The sequence below is a fragment of the Nomascus leucogenys genome, chromosome 8 (genome assembly GCF_006542625.1).
Source record: "Nomascus leucogenys isolate Asia chromosome 8, Asia_NLE_v1, whole genome shotgun sequence".
Classification (NCBI taxonomy): domain Eukaryota; kingdom Metazoa; phylum Chordata; class Mammalia; order Primates; family Hylobatidae; genus Nomascus; species Nomascus leucogenys.
In genome coordinates, this window is record NC_044388.1 from 48,839,122 (window position 1) to 48,858,735 (window position 19,614).

A 19,614-nucleotide genomic window follows, 5' to 3' on the forward strand; every position below is an offset into this window, starting at 1 on the left:
GTTTCCCGCTCTGGCCACACGGCTGCAGTTTAGCTGTTGTTAGTGATTGACTGGCCTCCCGAGGTCCTGGCGCAAAGGCGAGATTCGCATTTCGCACCTCGCCCTTCGCGGGAAACGGCCCCAGTGACAGTCCCCGAGGCGGCGCGCGCCCGGCTGGAGGTGCGTTCCCCGGGCGCGGCGCGCAGAGGGTCGCCAAGGGCGCGGGAACCCAGCCCGGCCGCGGCAGCCCCCAGCCTTCACGCTGGTCCCGGGGCTCGCCCGCCCGGCCGGCCCCGGCTCTCGGCTTGCAAAGTCCCTCTCCCCAATCCAACCCCCGGCCCCCGCAGGCCTCGCCGCTCCGCCCCGCCCCGCCCCAGGCCCCGCCCCAGAGAGTTCTATAAAGTTCCTCTTTCCCACCTCACACTCTCAGTTTCACCGCTTGGTCTTGGGACCCACCGCTGCCCTCAGCTCCGAGTCCAGGGAGAGGTAAGGCCTGGAGTCGGGCAGGAGGAGGGCTGTGAGGCTGATACCAGACAGGACCGGGAGCGCGAACCAGAGGTTCGATCTCCAGGGCAGCGCAGGGTACCCCGGCTTCGGAGCGGGAAGGGAGCGCGCCGGGTCCTGGAGCTCCGACTCCCACCCCATCTGCGCTGAGCCGGGGGCGCTGGTTTGGGCTCCAAGGCCCGCCTCCCAGAGCGCTGCCGGAGCCTCCCCGCCTGCCCTCCTCGCTCCTGCGACGGGGGTCGCCACAAGCTGGACGGGATGAGCTAACGGGACTGTCGGGGCCCCAGGAGTGGCTGAGGCGGGGCCGTCCAAGGCACACACACAAGACGGCATAATTGCCCGCGAGAAACAGCCCCGGCCCTGTGGACCCCAATCCGAGGCTCCTTCCCCTGCTCTTCGTTCCTAAGGGGCCCAAACGCACGGCGGCCTCCAGCGCGGCGCTCACCCGCTAGCGCAGGGGAGGAGGAGCTCCACATTCGGGTCGCTCCGAGCCTTGCGTGCGGTGGCCTAGCCGGCCTGGCGCGGTCCCTGCCTCCCAGGCCCCGCAGCTGGCGTCGCCCTCTCCCGCGCCCTCCCCGCCTTCGCTCTCCCGGGCCTGCTCCGGGGTCGGGCGGGCGCTCTGCGCGCGGAATCCCCCGCTGCTGGGCTGCAGCCCCCGCGTCTGCACCACTTGTTGTTTGCGGAGCCCACTTAATGCTCGCCAGCTGGGCAGGGATAGGGGTCCTACTGGGGGCGAAGGGTCTGGATGCGAGCAGGGAAAGCGCAGGGCGGAGGAACCTAGTGCTGCGCCCCTGGAACGCCCGGCCGCAGGCGAGGTCCTCCGCGCGTGGAGGCCGCCAGGGGAGTGGAAACTGACAGAGTCGCGGGGAAGGGGCGAGAAACGGTTTGGGAGTGAGCGAAGAGAAGGGAGAGCTACAAGTGAGTGCGGACGGAGGGCCAGGAGGGGTGGCGGCTGGATTGGGAGAGTGTGCAAAACGAGCGGCGTGTGTCGGGAGCCTCTGGGCTGCGGGTGCGTTACAGGGGGGCAGAGGTAGAACAGGAGGGTAGGGGCCTTCGGGGGGGCCCAGCTCGGAAGGCGGACGACTGTGCCCGCCCAGGGGATGCGCCCGGGCCGGCCGCCAAGGTGCCTTCTTCCGGGGGCCTGGACGACCCCGACGCGGCACGCGCGCGCTTCGCAGCCTCAGAGACGCCAGGGCCTCGTGGTCACTGACACAGGGGATCGGGGCGGGGTGCCCGGAGTGCTGTGCCTCGTGGCTGAAGGGCAGCTCTTCTCCCCGCAGTGCCGAGCAGAGCGGGCGGAGGACCCCGGGCGCGGGCGCGGACGGCACGCGGGGCATGAACCTGGAGGGCAGCGGCCGAGGCGGAGAGTTCGGCATGAGCGCGGTGAGCTGCGGCAACGGGAAGCTGCGCCAGTGGCTGATCGACCAGATCGACAGCGGCAAGTACCCCGGGCTGGTGTGGGAGAACGAGGAGAAGAGCATCTTCCGCATCCCCTGGAAGCACGCGGGCAAGCAGGACTACAACCGCGAGGAGGACGCCGCGCTCTTCAAGGTCTCCGGCCTCGGAAGCCGGCGGGGGCGCGGCGGGGAGGGCCCAGCGATAGAGCCCGGGGTCCCCGGGGACCGCGCGGGGCGGACGGGCGGGCGGGCGGCGGAAGCATCAGGTGGCGCCGCGGGAGCCACAGGGGGAGCAGCGGGGGCCTCAGCTCCTAGGGGGCCTGCGGGGGCCGGGAGCCGGGTGCAGGGAGACCCCTGGAGGCTCGGCCCGGCCCGGGGAAGGGCGGCCAAAGGCTTGAGGGGTTTCGGTTGTTGGTCTGTGCGTTCTCGTTTCCACGCGAGCCTCCCGCCCTCCCTCCGGATTCCTGGCTGCCTCCTCCGTCCGTGGGTCTCTGTCGGTGCGTCCGCGCCTATGCCGGCTTCTGTCTTCGTCTCTCTCCCCGCGTCTGTCTCTGTTTCTCTTTCGCTGCTTTTCTCTCTGAGTCTCTCTCTGCTCGTTTTTCCTGAGGTCAGCCTCTCTCCTCTCTCCGGCTGGCTCTCTTCGGGTGGTCCCACCTCTGTGTCTTTCTCTTTCCCCCATCGCTCTGGAACTCAGGGCCTCTGTCTGGATCTGTCTCCCTTACCCTTTGCGCGAGTGCACACACGTGTGTCCCTGTGGCGATTGTTCTCCCCTAAGGCAGTTTGCCCAGAGAACTACGCGTCTGGGCCCAGCCCCACCTGTGGGCAGAGAGGGGAAGGGGACTTCCTCCGGGAATTTGGTCTGAATTTGCTCTGAGTGCCTCAGCTGTGCGGCCATCCAGATGTCTCCTGTGGGTGGCAGCTCACACCGCAGCTGTCCTTAGTCCTAGGCCGGCTCACCTCAGACACTGGGTGGGTAGAGCCCCCTCAAGGAACCTCCGCATCTCACTCTCCCTTTTATAAATACCCAGAAAATGTGTCTTCAACTCGACGGTGATAGGGTCCAAGATGGAAAATCATTTTCCTAGAGGATAGCTGGGGTCTTTCAGTTTACATTTTGAGCAACGGTGTAAATCTGAAGGACCTATGTACCATTCTTTCTTTTAAAAATACAATTTCAAGATTCCTTATAAAATATCTGTATTTTGGGTTTAGCGTGGTGGCTCACACCTGTTATCCCAGCGCTTTGGGAGGATGAGGTGGAAGGGTGCCAATGCAACACAGTGAGACCCTGCCTCTGCAAAAAATAATCATAAAAAAAATTAGCCAGGCATGGTGGTGAACACCTGTAGGCCCAGGGCCCGGCTGCTGTAGAGGCTGAGATAGGAGGACCCTAGAACTCAGGAGTTCGATGCTGCAGTGAGCTATCACCATGCCACTGTACTCTAGCCTGGGCAACAGAGCAGGACTCTGATTCCAAAAAGAAAGCTAATAAACCAGACCTGTATTTTGACTTTTCATTCTCTTCATTCTTTCCCACCAGGCTTGGGCACTGTTTAAAGGAAAGTTCCGAGAAGGCATCGACAAGCCAGACCCTCCTACCTGGAAGACACGTTTACGATGTGCTCTGAACAAGAGCAATGACTTCGAGGAACTGGTTGAGCGGAGCCAGCTGGACATCTCAGACCCGTACAAAGTGTACAGGATTGTTCCTGAGGGAGCCAAGAAAGGTAGGGGCTTTCCTGAATTTGGGTCACCTAACAGAGGCAGCCAGACCCTTGAGGCACCTTAACTTCATTCTGAGCATCACTTTCTAGCTTTCTTTTGTATTGCCTGCCTGCCTGCCTTCTGCCTCACAGTGAAGCCCAGCCTCCTTGCCTGAGTTATGTGGGTCACAAGTTGAAATTCCTGTGGTGTTTAGCATAGGAGAATTAATCACACTGTATGCCTCAACGTATATGGGGGTGTGTGTGCACTGAATGTGTGTTTTCCAGTTAGTATTTCAAAAAGAAAAGAAAAAAGAAACCTGGATAACTTGTTAAAATTTACTTATCTAATAGTCTTTAGTGAGTAACTATTTTGCAGAAGAGGAGTAATGAGAGGAATATCTCATTACTATGCATGGTAATAAAACTGTCAACTTTTAAAGTGTAACATGGTCAGCTGAGGTGTTTATTAAAAGTCAGGCTCCTGGACCCCTCTTTTCAAGATTCTGACCAGTGTGTCTGGAAGAGAGCTCAGGAATCTGCATCTCGAACAAATCCTTCAGGTGACCTCACTTGGGAAACATCTGGCTGGCGGGGTTCTTTATGTCACAAGGCACATTCGCATGCTATCTGTCATGTATTTCTCTACCTGTCCTATACAACTCAGACCTTGTAAAAAAAAATCAGTTTAGTAGCATGAACAAATAACTTCCCAAGGGAGTTGCTGAAAAATACCTTATTTGTCAACACCGTGTTATGCATTCTAAGAATTAAATGCTCAGGTATTTTTACAAGATTTGACATTTAGTTAGGTCAGTTCCTGTTTTTACTTTGTGCCATTTCCCTTTTCCCCAAACATGTAGGAGCCAAGCAGCTCACCCTGGAGGACCCGCAGATGTCCATGAGCCACCCCTACACCATGACAACGCCTTACCCCTCACTCCCAGCCCAGGTATGGTGGGGGCACTGGGCTCCCCGAGGGCGAGGCTGTGTGGGCCAGCTGCCCACATGGCCAGAGAACCACAGCAGCCTAGACAAAAGGACTTGCCATTTGCTATGGCTGGTCCAACAGCCCAGAAAAACCCCAGGTCACTGAACGAACGTCTCACTCTCCACATGGTGCTGCCGTTGGTGTGGGTTTTAAGCAGGGGAGGGTCGGGCGTGTCCGCCTGTTGGAATATGCGTCTCAGGTCTTCTGGGGAACAGATGCTTTGTGGAAGTGGAAGATTTTGGAAGTAGTGCCTTATCATGTGAAACCACAGGGCAGCTGATCTCTTCAGGCTTTCTTGATGTGAATGACAGCTTTGTTTCATCCACTTTGGTGGGTAAAAGAAGGCAAATTCCCCTGTGGTACTTTTGGTGCCAGGTTTAGCCATATGACGAAGCTTTACATAAAACAGTACAAGTATCTCCATTGTCCATTATGATCTTCCGTGGGTGTTTCCACTTAGTGTGATGAACGATTCACTCCAGTCTTTTCAGATGATGAAATGCTTCGGCTGTCAGTCTAATAAGGGATTCCTTGAGGGGTTTGGAGGCTATAAGAGCACCCCCCGTCTCAATGCCAGTGCTTGTTAGTGCTTCTCATCTCAGCCTCTCCTGCACTCCTTTAGCAGGTTCACAACTACATGATGCCACCCCTCGACCGAAGCTGGAGGGACTACGTCCCGGATCAGCCACACCCGGAAATCCCGTACCAATGTCCCGTAACGTTTGGACCCCGCGGCCACCACTGGCAAGGCCCAGCTTGTGAAAATGGTAAGGAGGATACCAGGGCAGGAAACAGAGGAGCTAATTGCTAATTTGGCCATGGGCCACGGTGAATCCTGGTCTGTCCTGGGCAGCACCAAAGCTGTTTCCCCTTCTTAGAGGCTGCGTGTGCATCTCAGGGGACAGGAGGGTTTTCTCACTCCTGTGGGATGGTGGCATCCCACAGCCAAGTTTACTCTCAGGATCCATGCTAGGCACTGCCCTTCATGGGATCTTATTTAAACACCACAGAGATCACTCCAGGCAGTGGAAAACAGCCCCCACTTTTTATATAGAGAGGAGATTGTGGAAGCTCATAAATAATAAGTAGGGATGCTGGGAGATTATTGAGCTGGTATATTTCTCTCGAATAGTGGTGTGTTCATTGTTGCTATTGTTGGTGTTAGAGGAGAGGTGATACTAAAAAAGGAATGGGAAAATACCAAGGCAAACACATAAAACGTCTCTACAGGTGCCTACCTACCATCGGGTCCCAGAGAGATTTACTGATTCTGGATTAGATGTGGTCCCCTGCCCTCAGGAGTTCCCCACACATCAAAATGAGCTCCCTCAGCAGAAGCTCTCATTAGCTGGGTGCAGGGAGAATCTAGCAATGCAGTAACTCAGGCCTTCAGGACTTTTGAGTTAGTTACTTAAATAGAAGTCCTGAGACAGGTCAACACACTGAACCCTTTGGATGTTTTAGGAATATTTGTTCCTTTGCAATTTGGCCTTTTTTTCCCCAGTCATGTTCAGGTTATCCTTGGCTGCAGGTAGTGAAGAGGTGTACCGCTCTTTAATGTTTGTACTGAGTGGCATGTTCACAAAAAAGCTCAGAATTCAGTTGCATTGGCTTTTCAAGAGGGATTTGCAGCAAGGGCTGGTTTCCAGTATGGTAGTGGAGGAATCGGCTAACATAAAACTAGTTCCTGAAATTCCGACTTGTGTTCAGTGCTGTGGCTCTATGGAATTGGTAACCATGGGAAAGAGGCGATGCTTGGATATATGTAAAGTGATGGAGTAGGTAGAGACCTGTCTTGAAGCATCGGTAACAGTAAATTAAGCAGCAGCAAGATCAGGTGTTCTGTGCCACGTTCTTTTTCCATTCATGTTTCATACAGCATTGTCTTCAGGAACGTGGTTCAGTCTTCTCCCAACCACAAGAGACAAGCAAAATAAAAATGGACTAAACAATTTGTTAGTTTTTAACTGGGCTCTTTGGCACAGACTCAAGTAGACCTGAACTGTCAGCTCTGTTGTGAACCCGCTTTGTGAACAAGGACAAATCATGTCATCTGTCTCTGAGCCTCAGTCTCCCTGTTGGTCAGTTACAGAGAGAGCGCTCCAGGTTTCCTTCCAGAGCTGCGCACTGGCTCGTTTCTCCATCAGCTTTGGTTTTCCAGTGGGTCTCCAGCTCATCTTTGCCTCACAAGAGTGTGCCCTGCTAGTCGCTGGTGCTGGGAGTGGGTGGGAAGGTGATTGGGCGCCAGCCCCTTCCTTCCCAGACTTCACACACACACCCCAGGAAGCCCCGCAGTGCGTCGGACTCTCTGTCTAGACATCATCTGATTTTTATTTGCAAATGCAGGTTGCCAGGTGACAGGAACCTTTTATGCTTGTGCCCCACCTGAGTCCCAGGCTCCCGGAATCCCCACAGAGCCAAGCATAAGGTCTGCCGAAGCCTTGGCGCTCTCAGGTGAGTGCAGGGTTTGGTTCTGGAGGCACCGCAGGAGGCCAGCCTCTGCTGCCAGCTCTGTCATCTTTGGGCAGATTCGATGGGACTCTAGACACTTGCTTTGCTCCCCCTGGGGTCTGGAGTAGATGTAGACGCATCCTGTGTGTGACGTGACCAGAGTGATTTAGGAGCACCATTAGAAAACCTGGCATCACTGCTTGTGGTTCTGCTGACAGTTTCAGCCACTGGCTGGAATGGAGTCATTTTGGCTTCTTCACCGGCACCTCTCCAAATTTCTAGGAATGTGCCTTTACCTTTACCAAGGGCCCCTCTTCAGCCAACATTCTCACAATGTGGAATAATTGCTTGGAAGTGTAGAAGGGCTTCTCATTTTGAGAAGCTGATCATCCTTCCAGGTTGAGCCACAAATAAGTCCTCCTCCTCTGCCCCCTGGGGACATTAGTTCTGGTCCCTCATCTTTAAAACATTGATGTGCCTAAAAGTAATACACATTTTGGTCTTCCTCTGAACTTCAATATAGCTTGCAAACAAATATGGATTCAATCTGATTTTTAAAGTTTTATTTCTAAAAAAAAAAAAAAAATCCCTGCACCATGGAGATCTTACCTATTACAAAGAAGGCACCTCTAGGCTTGCCAAGCATACGTGCTATATGTATATTTATTTTTTAGATAATATTTTGGATTGTTTTTAAATGGGATTTGTTTTTATATTAAAACCAAATAGCTTAAGGTTTGGAATTCTCATCTTGCCCTCTGGCATCTTTAAAAATCAGTGATGAAAAATACTAACTAAATTCTGAAGGTTTCAGGGAGGCGAGAGTTGTGGCACTTTTGCTGCTCAGAGGGGAGCTGGAGTTTGACCTGCCAGCTCTTTCTGGTTGCGAATGAGGCTTGCACCTTTTTTCTGAGATGCTCTTGAGTAACTGAGGATGCCCTTTGGGAGGAGGTGCTTCTGAGCAGGAAGGCTTGTGTTTGTTTTCAGAAACTTTCAAACCCTTGTCTTGAACACCTAAGACTTGTGTGGGTGCCTAAAGAGTAGGAAATAAACAGCTATTTATATCTCGGCAACCTCGTGATTTCTGATGACATTAAATGAAATGAAACCTGCCCCGAGAATCACCTCGAATGGCCAACACCCACTCTCTTTGGGGCGCACTGTCTGACTCGCTTTCAGACAGTGTGTTGAAGCAGAGAATTGAGACAGTGATGTGGGTTAAGTCTCAAAACCTGCTATTAAGGAATAAGATAGTTTTGTGGGTTTCTTTTTTTGGTATGCATGATACAGATTAATTATCAGCCATGAGCGCATTTATTAGATAACTGTGATTCCCATTGATTTTGGGGTTCCATGCAGTTACCAGTGGCAGCTGCCTCCTGTCTGTGCCACTCCCCTGCAGTCGGGCTGAGGAGCTTGTGCAAACCTAGCCTGGTTCTTTCAACTCATGGGTGATATTTTAAAGAGGTTTCAGAAATCAACAAAACGTTTGTAAATGGATTCATGTTGTTTAAAGTTTCAGAGAGCACAGTTTTAGAGTTCTTTTCTAACTTAAACACAAAGCCCAGTGGGAAATTCAGCAGACTTTACATGAACTTTTAGAGTACTTTTCTCATTAATTTCTTTCTTTTCACAAGAATTAATTTTGTGATAAAAATGTCACATATCCAGTGTGGAAAACTAATTTAAAAATCAGAAAAACAAAAATGGAAAATAAAAACATCACATTCTACCACCCAGAAATCATTAACGCCTCAGTGCTAACCCTTTAATGTGTATATGTGTGTGTGTTTATATATAAATTATGTAGACATAAATAATTAAGCACCTAATTATATGCATAATTTATATATATGTACACACACATACACACTCGTGCTTTTTACGTAAATGATGTCATGTTATTATTTTGGGGACCTTTCAGGTATGTGGACTGACTTGCTTCTTTCTGAAACACCTTTATATTTTTTGCTAGTAGAAATTAAACTTAGGGTTCATTTCCTCCAAAGTAAAAATTGATTTGCTTAAAGATGAATTTTCGTTCAGTGACACATGACTTAAATGACATCACCACTATCATCATCATCATTCACAAATAAGACTTAGTAAGTTCTTAATAGTGATGCTCTATAATAAGAATTCAACTTACATTTCCAGAAAATTAATGAAAGATACACTCGTCCCTTAAAAAAAGAGTCAGTGGCCACATACATTTGTAATACACTGGTTTAGACAAATTAAATGGGTTTCTTTCCACGGGACTCCTCTAAGTGTTGACCCAGCTCATGCTGCCTGTGGATCTCTGGAGGAGACAAGGGCACGCGGCGTCTCCCAGGCCTCCTTGATGCGGGAACCTTTTGTTCCCCCACGGAGCATGTGGGACACTAGAGTTCCACCACGGGTGCTTGGCTCTGTGGAGTCGCTGGCCTCGAGGTGGTGTTCTTGGCCCCCAGCACTGACTCCGGAGCTTTGTGCCTGCAGACTGCCGGCTGCACATCTGCCTGTACTACCGGGAAATCCTCGTGAAGGAGCTGACCACGTCCAGCCCCGAGGGCTGCCGGATCGCCCATGGACATACCTATGAGGCCAGCAACCTGGACCAGGTCCTGTTCCCCTACCCAGAGGACAATGGCCAGAGGAAGAACATTGAGAAGCTGCTGAGCCACCTGGAGAGGGGCGTGGTCCTCTGGATGGCCCCCGACGGGCTCTATGCAAAAAGACTGTGCCAGAGCAGGATCTACTGGGATGGGCCCCTGGCGCTGTGCAGCGACCGACCCAACAAACTGGAGAGAGACCAGACCTGCAAGCTCTTTGACACACAGCAGTTTTTGTCAGGTAAGGCGCCTCATTATCTCTTAGAATGGAGGTGGCGATGGCCCGCCTGCCACAGGGGTCAGAAATGACAGGGCCCCTCCCACCCCAGGCTGCGGCCTTCCTCCTGTTGACTCTGGTGCCCACCGGTGCTTGGGCCTTTCGCCAGTAGAGAGCTTCTGTCTGGCACTGTTGTGGGCAGAGAGTCCGAATCAGATGGTCCAGGTGGACTGTGGCTCAGGCTGTACTCTTGCAATTCTGGTTTTCAACAGTCACCTCTTAACACAGTTCCATTTTATTGCACTATGATCTCAACAAACACATCTGCTAATGTGGCGACTCTTTTCAGGTTCCCAGAGAAATCATAAAGGTTAGAAGCATATTGTTATCATTCTTGGTTGTGGGATGTGTCACCCTCATGCAGATGCTGCCCCACGAGTGAGACGGAGGGTGGAGTGGACTGGACTGGTTTTGCACAGGAGAAGCTATAGGAGAGTGCTATGAGTTGGCTCTGTGATATGAACATTTCTAAGCATATTTTTCAGAACCAGTGAGTTTTGTTTTTCTACCTTGGATTTCATGACAATTCAGTGAACCTCTGGCTGGCTTCTATGAAGCCCCTCGCCCTGTCATGGTGGGCTTCCTCCCAGGTTTTGTGGGGCTGTCCAGGTGGGGGGAGCCTCCCATGTGTGAGGGAGCTGCTGTACCCGCCACCCCACCGCCAACTCTTCCTGCCTTTTCCCAGCCCTGGGCCTTCCTGAGCCCCTTCAGAAATTCCTGTGTCTTTGATTTTTCATGTGCCTCCCCTTTTCTTGACTGTACTTCTTCATTCAACTTATTTAAAATAAAAATATGACCCATCTGTGTGCTCTGGCGCTACTGACATGTGCACATACTTCTGGGTGTAAGTGGCCCAAGTTTTTGTAAACTCATCCAGATTTTCTTTTGGCGCCCAAAGCAAATATGTCCCCAGATAACTAAGCTTCAGACCAGGTGTGGTGGCCCGTGCCTGTAATCCCAGCACTTTAGGAGGCTGAGGCGGGCAGATCACTTGAGGCCAGGAGTTCAAGACCAGCCTGGCCAACATGGCAAAACCCCGTCTCTAATAAAGATACAAAAATTAGCTGGGTGTGGTGGTGGGCGCCTGTAGTCCTAGCTACTCAGGAGGCTGAGGCACAAGAATCCCTTGAACCTGTGGAAGGCAGAGGTTGCAGTGAGCTGAGATCGCACCACGGTGCTCCAGTTTGCAGGACAGAGCGAGACTCCATTCCCCCCTCCCCCTACAAAAAAATAACTAAGCTCTCACAGAGGCTGACAATAGGAAGAGGGAGAACTGTGCTGGTTCCCCGAGGCGGCGGCAAGTGAGGAAGTCACCTGGGGCTGGACACCTCTCATTCTAAGGGCAGAACCATCCCCAAGCCCCAGCCAGGGCGGTCCCATCCTTCTTGGGGTTGGACATGGTGTTCATGGGGGGCCAAGGAAATTGAAGGGCAACTGGGGGGACCCCCCTGTCAGCATCTCCTGTGTCTGCCGTGGGGTCTGGAAGAGCTCACATGGGCCAGGAAGGCTAAGGCCCCGAGGGCTTTCTAACGAAAGTGTCACAAGGAACTGGCACTGGCTTCTCTGAGTGCCTCTTCCTGGACGTTTTTAGGGAGGTAGAGCCCCCGTGGTGACTAAGCTGGAAGGTGCACTTTGAGTCACAGGTGCACTGCGTGAGAGACGGCACAGGCAGGGGGTGGACGCCTGTGAGTGTCCTGGGCTGTGGACTTGCATGCCTAGAACTTACTATTAATGTGTGAGCAAGAGCTGGTCTTGGCTTTCATTCCTTCCTCTGTAACCAAGGGCTGTGCTCTTTGCCCACTGCAGCCTGTCACCTCAAAGTGTTCACTGAGATTCAAGGAGGATGCTGTGAACGTAAAAACTGCAGCTGTGCCAACCAGCTTCTGCATAATTAAGGATTCCCACCAAACACTCTCATGTTATCTAGGGTTGGAGGCATGCTTTTTCAGAGAATTGTGCGAGCTCGCCATTCCGATTAGCCTGTGTAGGTGTAGTCTCAGATCACGGCAGTGTGAATGTGTTTTACACATTCTGACTAAGTCATTTGGGTTTGATTTGAATTCTGGAAAAAAAAAAAAGCAGGAAGTCAAATAGTCCTGTAAGTTAGCTAGAAACTTCTGTTCAGTTGAAGAGAACAGTGGAGATCTCTGATATCTTCCTATTCAGGTCTGCACAGCACTAGGGACAGCCCCTGGGGCCCGGCCCAAGGGTGTGTATCTGATAAGGACGCATCTGTTCTGCAGAAGCTTTAGCGGCTCCTGTGTCAACTCGTTTCTTTTGCGGGCATGACATTTTATTGTAGCTACAGGCAGAAGATTTGTCTTGGGTACAGGGGAGGGGGCATGGGCTAAAGTCAGGGGATGGGCGCTCGTCTTTCCAACAATGTTCCAGTCCGTTTCGTATCTTTTGGGTAGCTGTGGTGGCTTCAGGATGTATATGTGTATATCCACAAGCGGGAGGCCAGGGGGACTGCCCCACTCCCCTTCTCAAGTCAACTTACTGTTCTGTCCTGGAGACAGGCAAGAAGTCTACTCAGAGTCACACAGTTCAGGCATAGTGACAGTGGGACTCAGCTGCTGACGGCTGGTGCTCAGTCAGCACCTTGACGTTACATATTTTCTGTGGTGCCCACAGTAGCACAGATACTGGGTTATGTGGGCTCTAGTGAGGGGATGAGGCTTTAAAATGATCCTGGGATGTCAAAACATTCTGATTTTTTAAATGAAAACTTGTCCATGGCATAAATTAGTCTTTTGCCATTGCGTGACTACGTTTCTTGTTCTTTATCTCCCAACTTCACTGCGGTCTACTACCTTTTGAATCTCCGTGGGTCCAATGCTGCAAAGCAGTGTTCTTTAGCTGTCGACTAGTTCCTCTTGAAGAATCGAGGGAGACTGAGGGCCCTGGGGGTAAAAGCACACAAAGGAATGCATACATGCTATTTTGTCTCTGAGATGTTCACATCAAGAGCCCTACTCAGGGAAGTAAAGAGTGCTCATTCCTCTTGCAGTGTTCAGAATCACAGTAAGCTCTTGCTTCCTGTTTAACCTGGTGTGTTCGGTGATGAGGGTTTCTGAATATGGTCTTTTTCTTGTGGGCTTCTGCAGAGCTGCAAGCGTTTGCTCACCACGGCCGCTCCCTGCCAAGATTCCAGGTGACTCTGTGCTTTGGAGAGGAGTTTCCAGACCCTCAGAGGCAAAGAAAGCTCATCACAGCTCACGTGAGTCCTCAGTTACGCTCCTACCATAGTGGCTTCCTGTTCTTTGTAAAGGCCAGAGTTTCATTTAGAAAAGTCCCAAATGAAAAGTAAATGTCAAATGACCTGGAAAAATAAGCATAACCCTTAAACTAGTGAGGGAGGAAGCATGGTCCAACGAGCAGCACAGTCTGAGGACCCACGTGCTCCTCCCAGACTTGAGATCTGCTCAACAAAGAACCAGGGAGGACAGCCTCAAAGGAGGGTGCCTCTTTCCCCATCTTTTTTAGGAAAGTTGTCATATTTCCATTTTATAGGGATTGAAAAAGATTGATGGTAAAAGCTGCCCTTTAAAATTCTCCATGTTAAGATTGCTTTAAGAATGCTGTCTAGCTAGTGGATCTTCATTCAATGGAAAAGCTTTTCCCAAATGGGAAACTATCCATTCCCTGGAGGCATTTTGTAGGTCTCTGCAGATGTGTCCTAGCACCTCTTTTATTTCTGGAATTTTAGAAATTATTTAATTATTGGGCATATGATATTTGAAAGAGGCTAAATCTTTCAAGGAATTCAAGTAAATCAGACCCTCTTGTAATGTTCTCTAGCATAGTTCAAGATGGGTTCAACTGTGGCAAGTAACGCTAAAGGGTTAGGATTAGGGTTAGAGTTTTCTTTTTTATGAGAAAAGGTTTCTATAGACAACATGAAGCATTAATTTGCCATGGAAGACAGAATCTTGAACCCTTAAGACTTTTGAATTTGAAAACTTCACATTGCTACATACTTGCAAGCATTATTAATGGGCTTTGCATGCTGAGCAATACCAGGTAAAAGTTACACCCCCTACCATCAAAGTTCCCATCATATTCTAGCTCTGATGCTATTTCTCATTGAGAACTGAAATGAAACATGGTTTAATCTTGAACATACAACCCCCCTTCTTGATTTTAAAAATAAAGACCAACCAACCAACCAGTATATAATCCCATAGACTCAGGAGTTTTCTCATGAGTTCTCTCCAGTGATTGATTTAATAATTGATATGATTGTTGAAATAATAACTGATACGTTGTTAACAACAGGAATTGCTAAATGACTAAATAAACTTGGCATTGATAAGCAGCATTTAAGAAGTTGATGATCGGCCGGGCGCAGTGGCTCCCGCTTGTAATCCCAGCACTTTGGGAGGCCGAGGTGGGCAGATCACGTGGTCGGGAGTTCGAGACCAGCCTGACCAACATGGTGAAACCCCCTCTCTACTAAAAATACAAAAATTAGCCGGGCGTGGTGATGCACACCTGTAATCCCAGCTACTCGGGAGGCTGAAGCAAGGGAGTCACTTGAACCCAGGAGTCAGAGCTTGCAGTGAGCTGAGATTGCACCACTGCACTCCAGCCTGGGTGACAGAGTGAGACTCTGTCTCAAAAAAAAAAAAAAAAAAAAAAAAAAGTTGATGATCATTTTGATGCTCAGCTATCACATCAATCCAGTTTTAAGGGTGACATGGATGATGCAAGTCACTGTCCTCTAAGTCAGGGAAAGATGGATCCCCAGATGATCCCCTCATGCTGAAGACAAGGCTGTGTGGTCCATAAAATGAATAAACACACGTGTATACCTATGAGTTCCACTTTTAAAAATCATTAATTTAATTCATTTCAGGTACTTAGGAGTTTTGCTTAAGTCGTTATATATAAAATATAGACTCTAATATCATGACTGATGGAGAGCATTCAGCTTGCCTTAGATGCTATAAATTCAGGAAAGCTGAACATTAAGGCGTTTTTGTGTTTTGGTGAGTGTGATCCACGCTACTAACCAGACGGGATAAATTTGAGGCCAGTTGACTTCTCTTTTTCCACAATAGTAGTTTTGTTGTTGTTTAACTTTACTTTTTATTTCTTTGACCTCTGGTTTAGAACTATACAGATTACCTAGAAATAAGATCATTCAGGATGAGCTCCTTGTCTCTTTTGAACTGCAGTTGTGGAAAAACAAAATCATTGGCCTAAATTACCCTGCAGACTACCTCAGACTTCCTTTTAATTTGATCACTTTACTTGATTTGATTCAGTTTTAGTTAAATGTACATTTTAAGTGGCAGTTGATTTGAAAGTAACATCTTTAACCCAGAATTAAGTCGCTTTGGCTGTTTTCTTACATGTTGATCTATGGAAGGACTAACTAAAAAATTGCTTTTTTAGATGGCTCCAAATATGAAATGTTTTGATGGGTTCTAGGACGTAACTCTGGGATTTACGTTACTGTCTCCTTAGAATCTGAGCGCTATTTAATAGTGAGCCAGTTGCAGGATATCTCAGTAATGTCTTTTTAAAATCTCTTATTAAAGGTAGAACCTCTGCTAGCCAGACAACTATATTATTTTGCTCAACAAAACAGTGGACATTTCCTGAGGGGCTACGATTTAGCAGAACACATCAGCAATCCAGAAGATTACCACAGATCTATCCGCCATTCCTCCATTCAAGAATGAAAAATGTCAAGATGAGTGGTTTTCTTTTTCCTTTTTTTTTTTTTTTTTTTTTTTTTTTGATACGGGGTCTTGTTCTGTCTCCCAGGCTGGAGTGCAGTGACACAATCTCAGCTCACTGTGACCTCTGCCCCCCGGGTTCAAGAGACTCTCCTGCCTCAGGCTCCCTGGTAGCTGGGATTACAGGTGTGAGCCACTGAACCCACCCAAGACAAATGGTTTTCCTTGTAAATATTTGACTTTAGTGAAAGCATCCAGTTGACTACCCTCTTACTGTTGTGAGGAACGCAGAAGTGGAGATTTCAGTTCAGCGGTTGAGGAGAATTGCGGCGAGACCAGCATGGAAAATCAGTGACATCTGATTGGCAGATGAGCTTATTTCAAAAGGAAGGGTGGCTTTGCATTTCCTGTCTTCTATAGACTGCCATCATTGATGATCACTGTGAAAACTGACCAAGTGATGTGTTTACATTTACTGAAATGCACTCTTTAATTTGTTGCAGATTATGTCTTGCTGGAAGACAGAAAACTTGCCTTTCAGTATTGACACTGACTAGAGTGTTGACTGCTCGTAGGTATGTCTGTGCCATTTCTCAGGGAAGTAAGATGTAAATTGAAGAAGCCTCGTACATAGAAGAAATGTATTAATGTATGTAGGAGCTGCAGTGCTTGTGGAAGACACTTGCTGAGTGAAGGAAATGGAATCTTTGACTGAAGCCGTGCCTGTAGCCTTGGGGAGGCCCATCCGCCACCTGCCCGCCGTCTTCTGGTGTGGGCCCCTCTGCCCTGCCCTCCTTCCCATTAGCTTTCTCTCCTTGGCCTTCCCTGGAAGCCAGTTAGTAAACTTCCTATTTTCTTGAGCCAAAAAACATGAGAGCTACTCTTGGATGGGACATTTTTGTCTGTTCTACAGTCTAGTGATGTCTAAGCAATGGTTAATTCTTTTTTCTGTGTCTTTTTGACCCTCATTCTTTAGAAATGCTAAAATTCTTCGCATAAAGAAGAAGAAATTAAGGAACATAAATCTTAATACTTGAACTGTTGCCCTTCTGTTCAAGTACTTAACTATCTGTTCCCTTCCTCTGTGCCACGCTCCTCTGTTTGTTTGGCTGTCCAGTGATCAGCCATGGTGACACTAAAGGAGGAGGAGCCGGGGACTCCCAGGCTGGAGAGCATTGCCAGGACCCACCACTGGAAGCAGGATGGAGCTGACTCCGGAACTGCACACCCAGTGGGCTGTTTCTGCTTATTTCTTCTGTTCCGTGCTTCCTTGTGCCAATTATAGTTTGACAGGGCCTTAAAATTACTTGGCTTTTTCCAAATGCATCTATTTATAGAATCCCAAAGACCTCCACTTGCTTAAGTAAACCTGATCACTTACATTTTTGTGGTTTTGAGAAAGTACAGCAGTAGACTGGGGCGTCACCTCCAGGGCGTTTCTCATACTACAGGATATTTACTATTACTCCCAGGATCAGCAGAAGATTGTGTAGCTCTCAAATGTGTGCTCCTGCTTTTCCAATGGATATTTTAAATTCATTCAACAAGCACCTAGTAAGCGCCTGCTGTATCCCTACATTACACAGTTCAGCCTTTATCAAGCTTAGTGAGCAGTGAGCACTGAAACATCATTTTTCAGTGTTTAAAAAGTTTCTACTATTAAAGTCATATGTATTAACTACAGAAAAGACAAACAGTAGAGAAGAGCAAAAAAATAAAAAGCATCTCCTTTTTTCCCAGCCCAAATTCTCCTAAGAGTGTCCACAAGAAGGGGTGTTTATTCTTCCAACACATTTCACTTTTCTGTAAATATACATAAACTTAAAAAGAAAACCTCATGGGGTCATCGTGCACACACTTTCATGCAGTGCTCTTTGTAGCTAACAGTGAAGATTTTACCTCGTTCTGCTCAGAGGCTTTGCTGTGGAGCTCCGCTGCCATGTACCCAGTAGGGCTTGACATTCCATTAGCCACGCAACACGGATATGTATTGGGCAGCAGACTGTGTTTCGTGAACTGCAGTGATGTATACATCTTATAGATGCAAAGGATTTTGGGGTATATTACCCTATGGGACGGTAACGATGATATTAAGAACTGCGGTTTCACGGGGCCCTTACCTGTGGCCTCTCGCTGAAGAGTATTTAACCCCACACAGCACGTCAGAGAAGCCGTCTCAGAAGTCTCTCAGGAGCACTCTGTCTTCTTAATTCTCCAAGCAGATGCTCCATTTCAATTGCTTGGTGACTTCTTCTTTGTTTTTTTAAATTTTATGCTGCTTTAACAGTGGAGCTAAATTTTCTGGAAAATGCTTGTTGGCTGGGGCCACTACCTCCTTTCCTATCTTTACATCTGTGTGTCTGTTGACTTTTTAAAATTTTGAGTGATCCAGGTATGACCTAGGGAATGAACTAGCTATGAAATACTCAGGGTTAGGAATCCTAGCACTTGTCTCAGGACTCTGAAAAGGAACGGCTTCCTCATTCCTTGTCTTGATAAAGTGAAATTGGCAAACTAGAATTTAGTTTGTACTCAATGGACAATGCTGTTGAAGATTTGGGGACTTGTTAAAGAGCATTGGGTCATATGGAAAAAATGTATGTGTCTCCCAGGTGCATTTCTTGGTTTATGTCTTGTTCTTGAGATTTTGTGTATTTAGGAAAACCTCAAGCAGTAATTAATATCTCCTGGAACACTATAGAGAACCAAGTGACTGACTCATTTACAACTGAAACCTTGGAAGCCCCTCAGTCCTGAGTGAAAACAGGAGAGTTAGTCGCCCTACAGAAAACCCAGCTAGACTATTGGGTATGAGCTAAAAAGAGACTGCGCCATGGTGAGAAAAAATGTAAAATCCTACAGTGGAATGAGCAGCCCTTACAGTATCGTTACCACCAGGGGCAGGTAGGTATTAGTGTTTGAAAAAGGTGGTCTTTGAGCAAGGGCATAAATACAGCTAGCCCCGGGGGCGGAACAACACTGGGAGTCTTGGGTACTCGCACCTCTTGGCTTTGTTGATGCTCCACCAGGAAGGCCATTTGTGTGTGCGTGTCAGTTACTTTTTTAGTAACAATTCAGATCCAGTGTAAACTTCCTTTCATTGCTCTCCAGTCACATGTCCCCACTTCCCCACAGGTGAAAGGTTTTCTGAAAGTGTTGGGATTGGTTAAGGTCTTTATTTGTATTACGTATCTCCCCAAGTCCTCTGTGGCCAGCTGCATCTGTCTGAATGGTGCATGAAGGCTGTCAGACCTTACACACCATTTTGCAAGTTATGTTTTACATGCCACATTTTTGAGACTGATCCTCAATGTAGGCGGATCTCCTTGAGATCCTGATAGCCTGTTACATGAATGCAGTAAAGGTCAGTTTTTGTTGTATTGATTTTCACAGCTTTGAGGAACGTGCATAAGAAATGTAGCTGAAGTAGAGGGGATGTGAGAGAAGGGCCAGGCCGGCAGGCCAACCCTCCTCCAATGGAAATTCCCATGTTGCTTCAAACTCTGAGACAGATGAGACTTAACAGGCAATGGGGTCCACTTCCCCCTCTTCAGCATCCCCTATACCCCACTTTCTGCTGAGTGAACTGCCAGCAGGTAGGACCCTAGAGGCCCTCAACTGAAAGCTTGAATTTCCCCTACTGGCTCTGCATGTTGCTGAGATCTGTAGGAAAGGATGCTTCACAAACTAAGGTGGATAATGCTGTGCTGCCGGTGGTATACGTCATGAATTTTTATGTAAATTGCTCTGCAAAGCAAATTGATATGTTTGATAAATTTATGTTTTTAGGTAAATAAAAACTTTTAAAAATGTGTTATGGAATGTGTGTGTGTGTGTTATTAAACACGCATCCTGATAGCTTTTAAAGCACTTTCTCCTGCGGTTATGTTCCTTCAGAGAGGCTGCTGTATGTGTCCCTGAAATCAGATCTCCAAGTGTTCACCTTGTTAAAGAGACAAATGCTGGCCAAGTGCCAGGCAGCTCCTCCCACACAGAGGAGTGTCTGTGAAGAGTAATCATCCTGCTCTCCC

At 48.6% G+C, this 19,614-nt stretch overlaps 1 protein-coding gene across 3 annotated transcripts; it reads left to right on the plus strand.

Moving 5' to 3' along the window:
• Positions 1-400: 400 nt before the first annotated feature.
• On the plus strand, positions 401-19,396 carry IRF4 (interferon regulatory factor 4). 3 transcript variants are annotated; one of them, XR_004031328.1, is made up of 10 exons: positions 414-465; positions 1,764-2,034; positions 3,421-3,607; positions 4,447-4,535; positions 5,200-5,341; positions 6,921-7,028; positions 9,507-9,860; positions 13,004-13,116; positions 14,755-14,887; positions 15,443-19,396. XR_004031328.1 is itself a non-coding variant. In XM_030817222.1 (9 exons), the coding sequence occupies exons 2-9, from the start codon at positions 1,819-1,821 to the stop codon at positions 15,584-15,586; spliced, it is 1,353 nt and encodes a 450-aa protein (XP_030673082.1). In that variant the 5' UTR covers positions 401-465; positions 1,764-1,818; the 3' UTR covers positions 15,587-19,396. The 3 variants fall into 3 exon arrangements, 2 of the variants coding, with proteins under 2 accessions (XP_030673082.1, XP_003272225.1); XM_030817222.1 differs by lacking the exon at positions 14,755-14,887 and having other exon boundaries at positions 401-465; XM_003272177.2 differs by lacking the exon at positions 14,755-14,887 and having other exon boundaries at positions 5,197-5,341.
• The last annotated feature ends 218 nt before the right edge of the window (positions 19,397-19,614 follow it).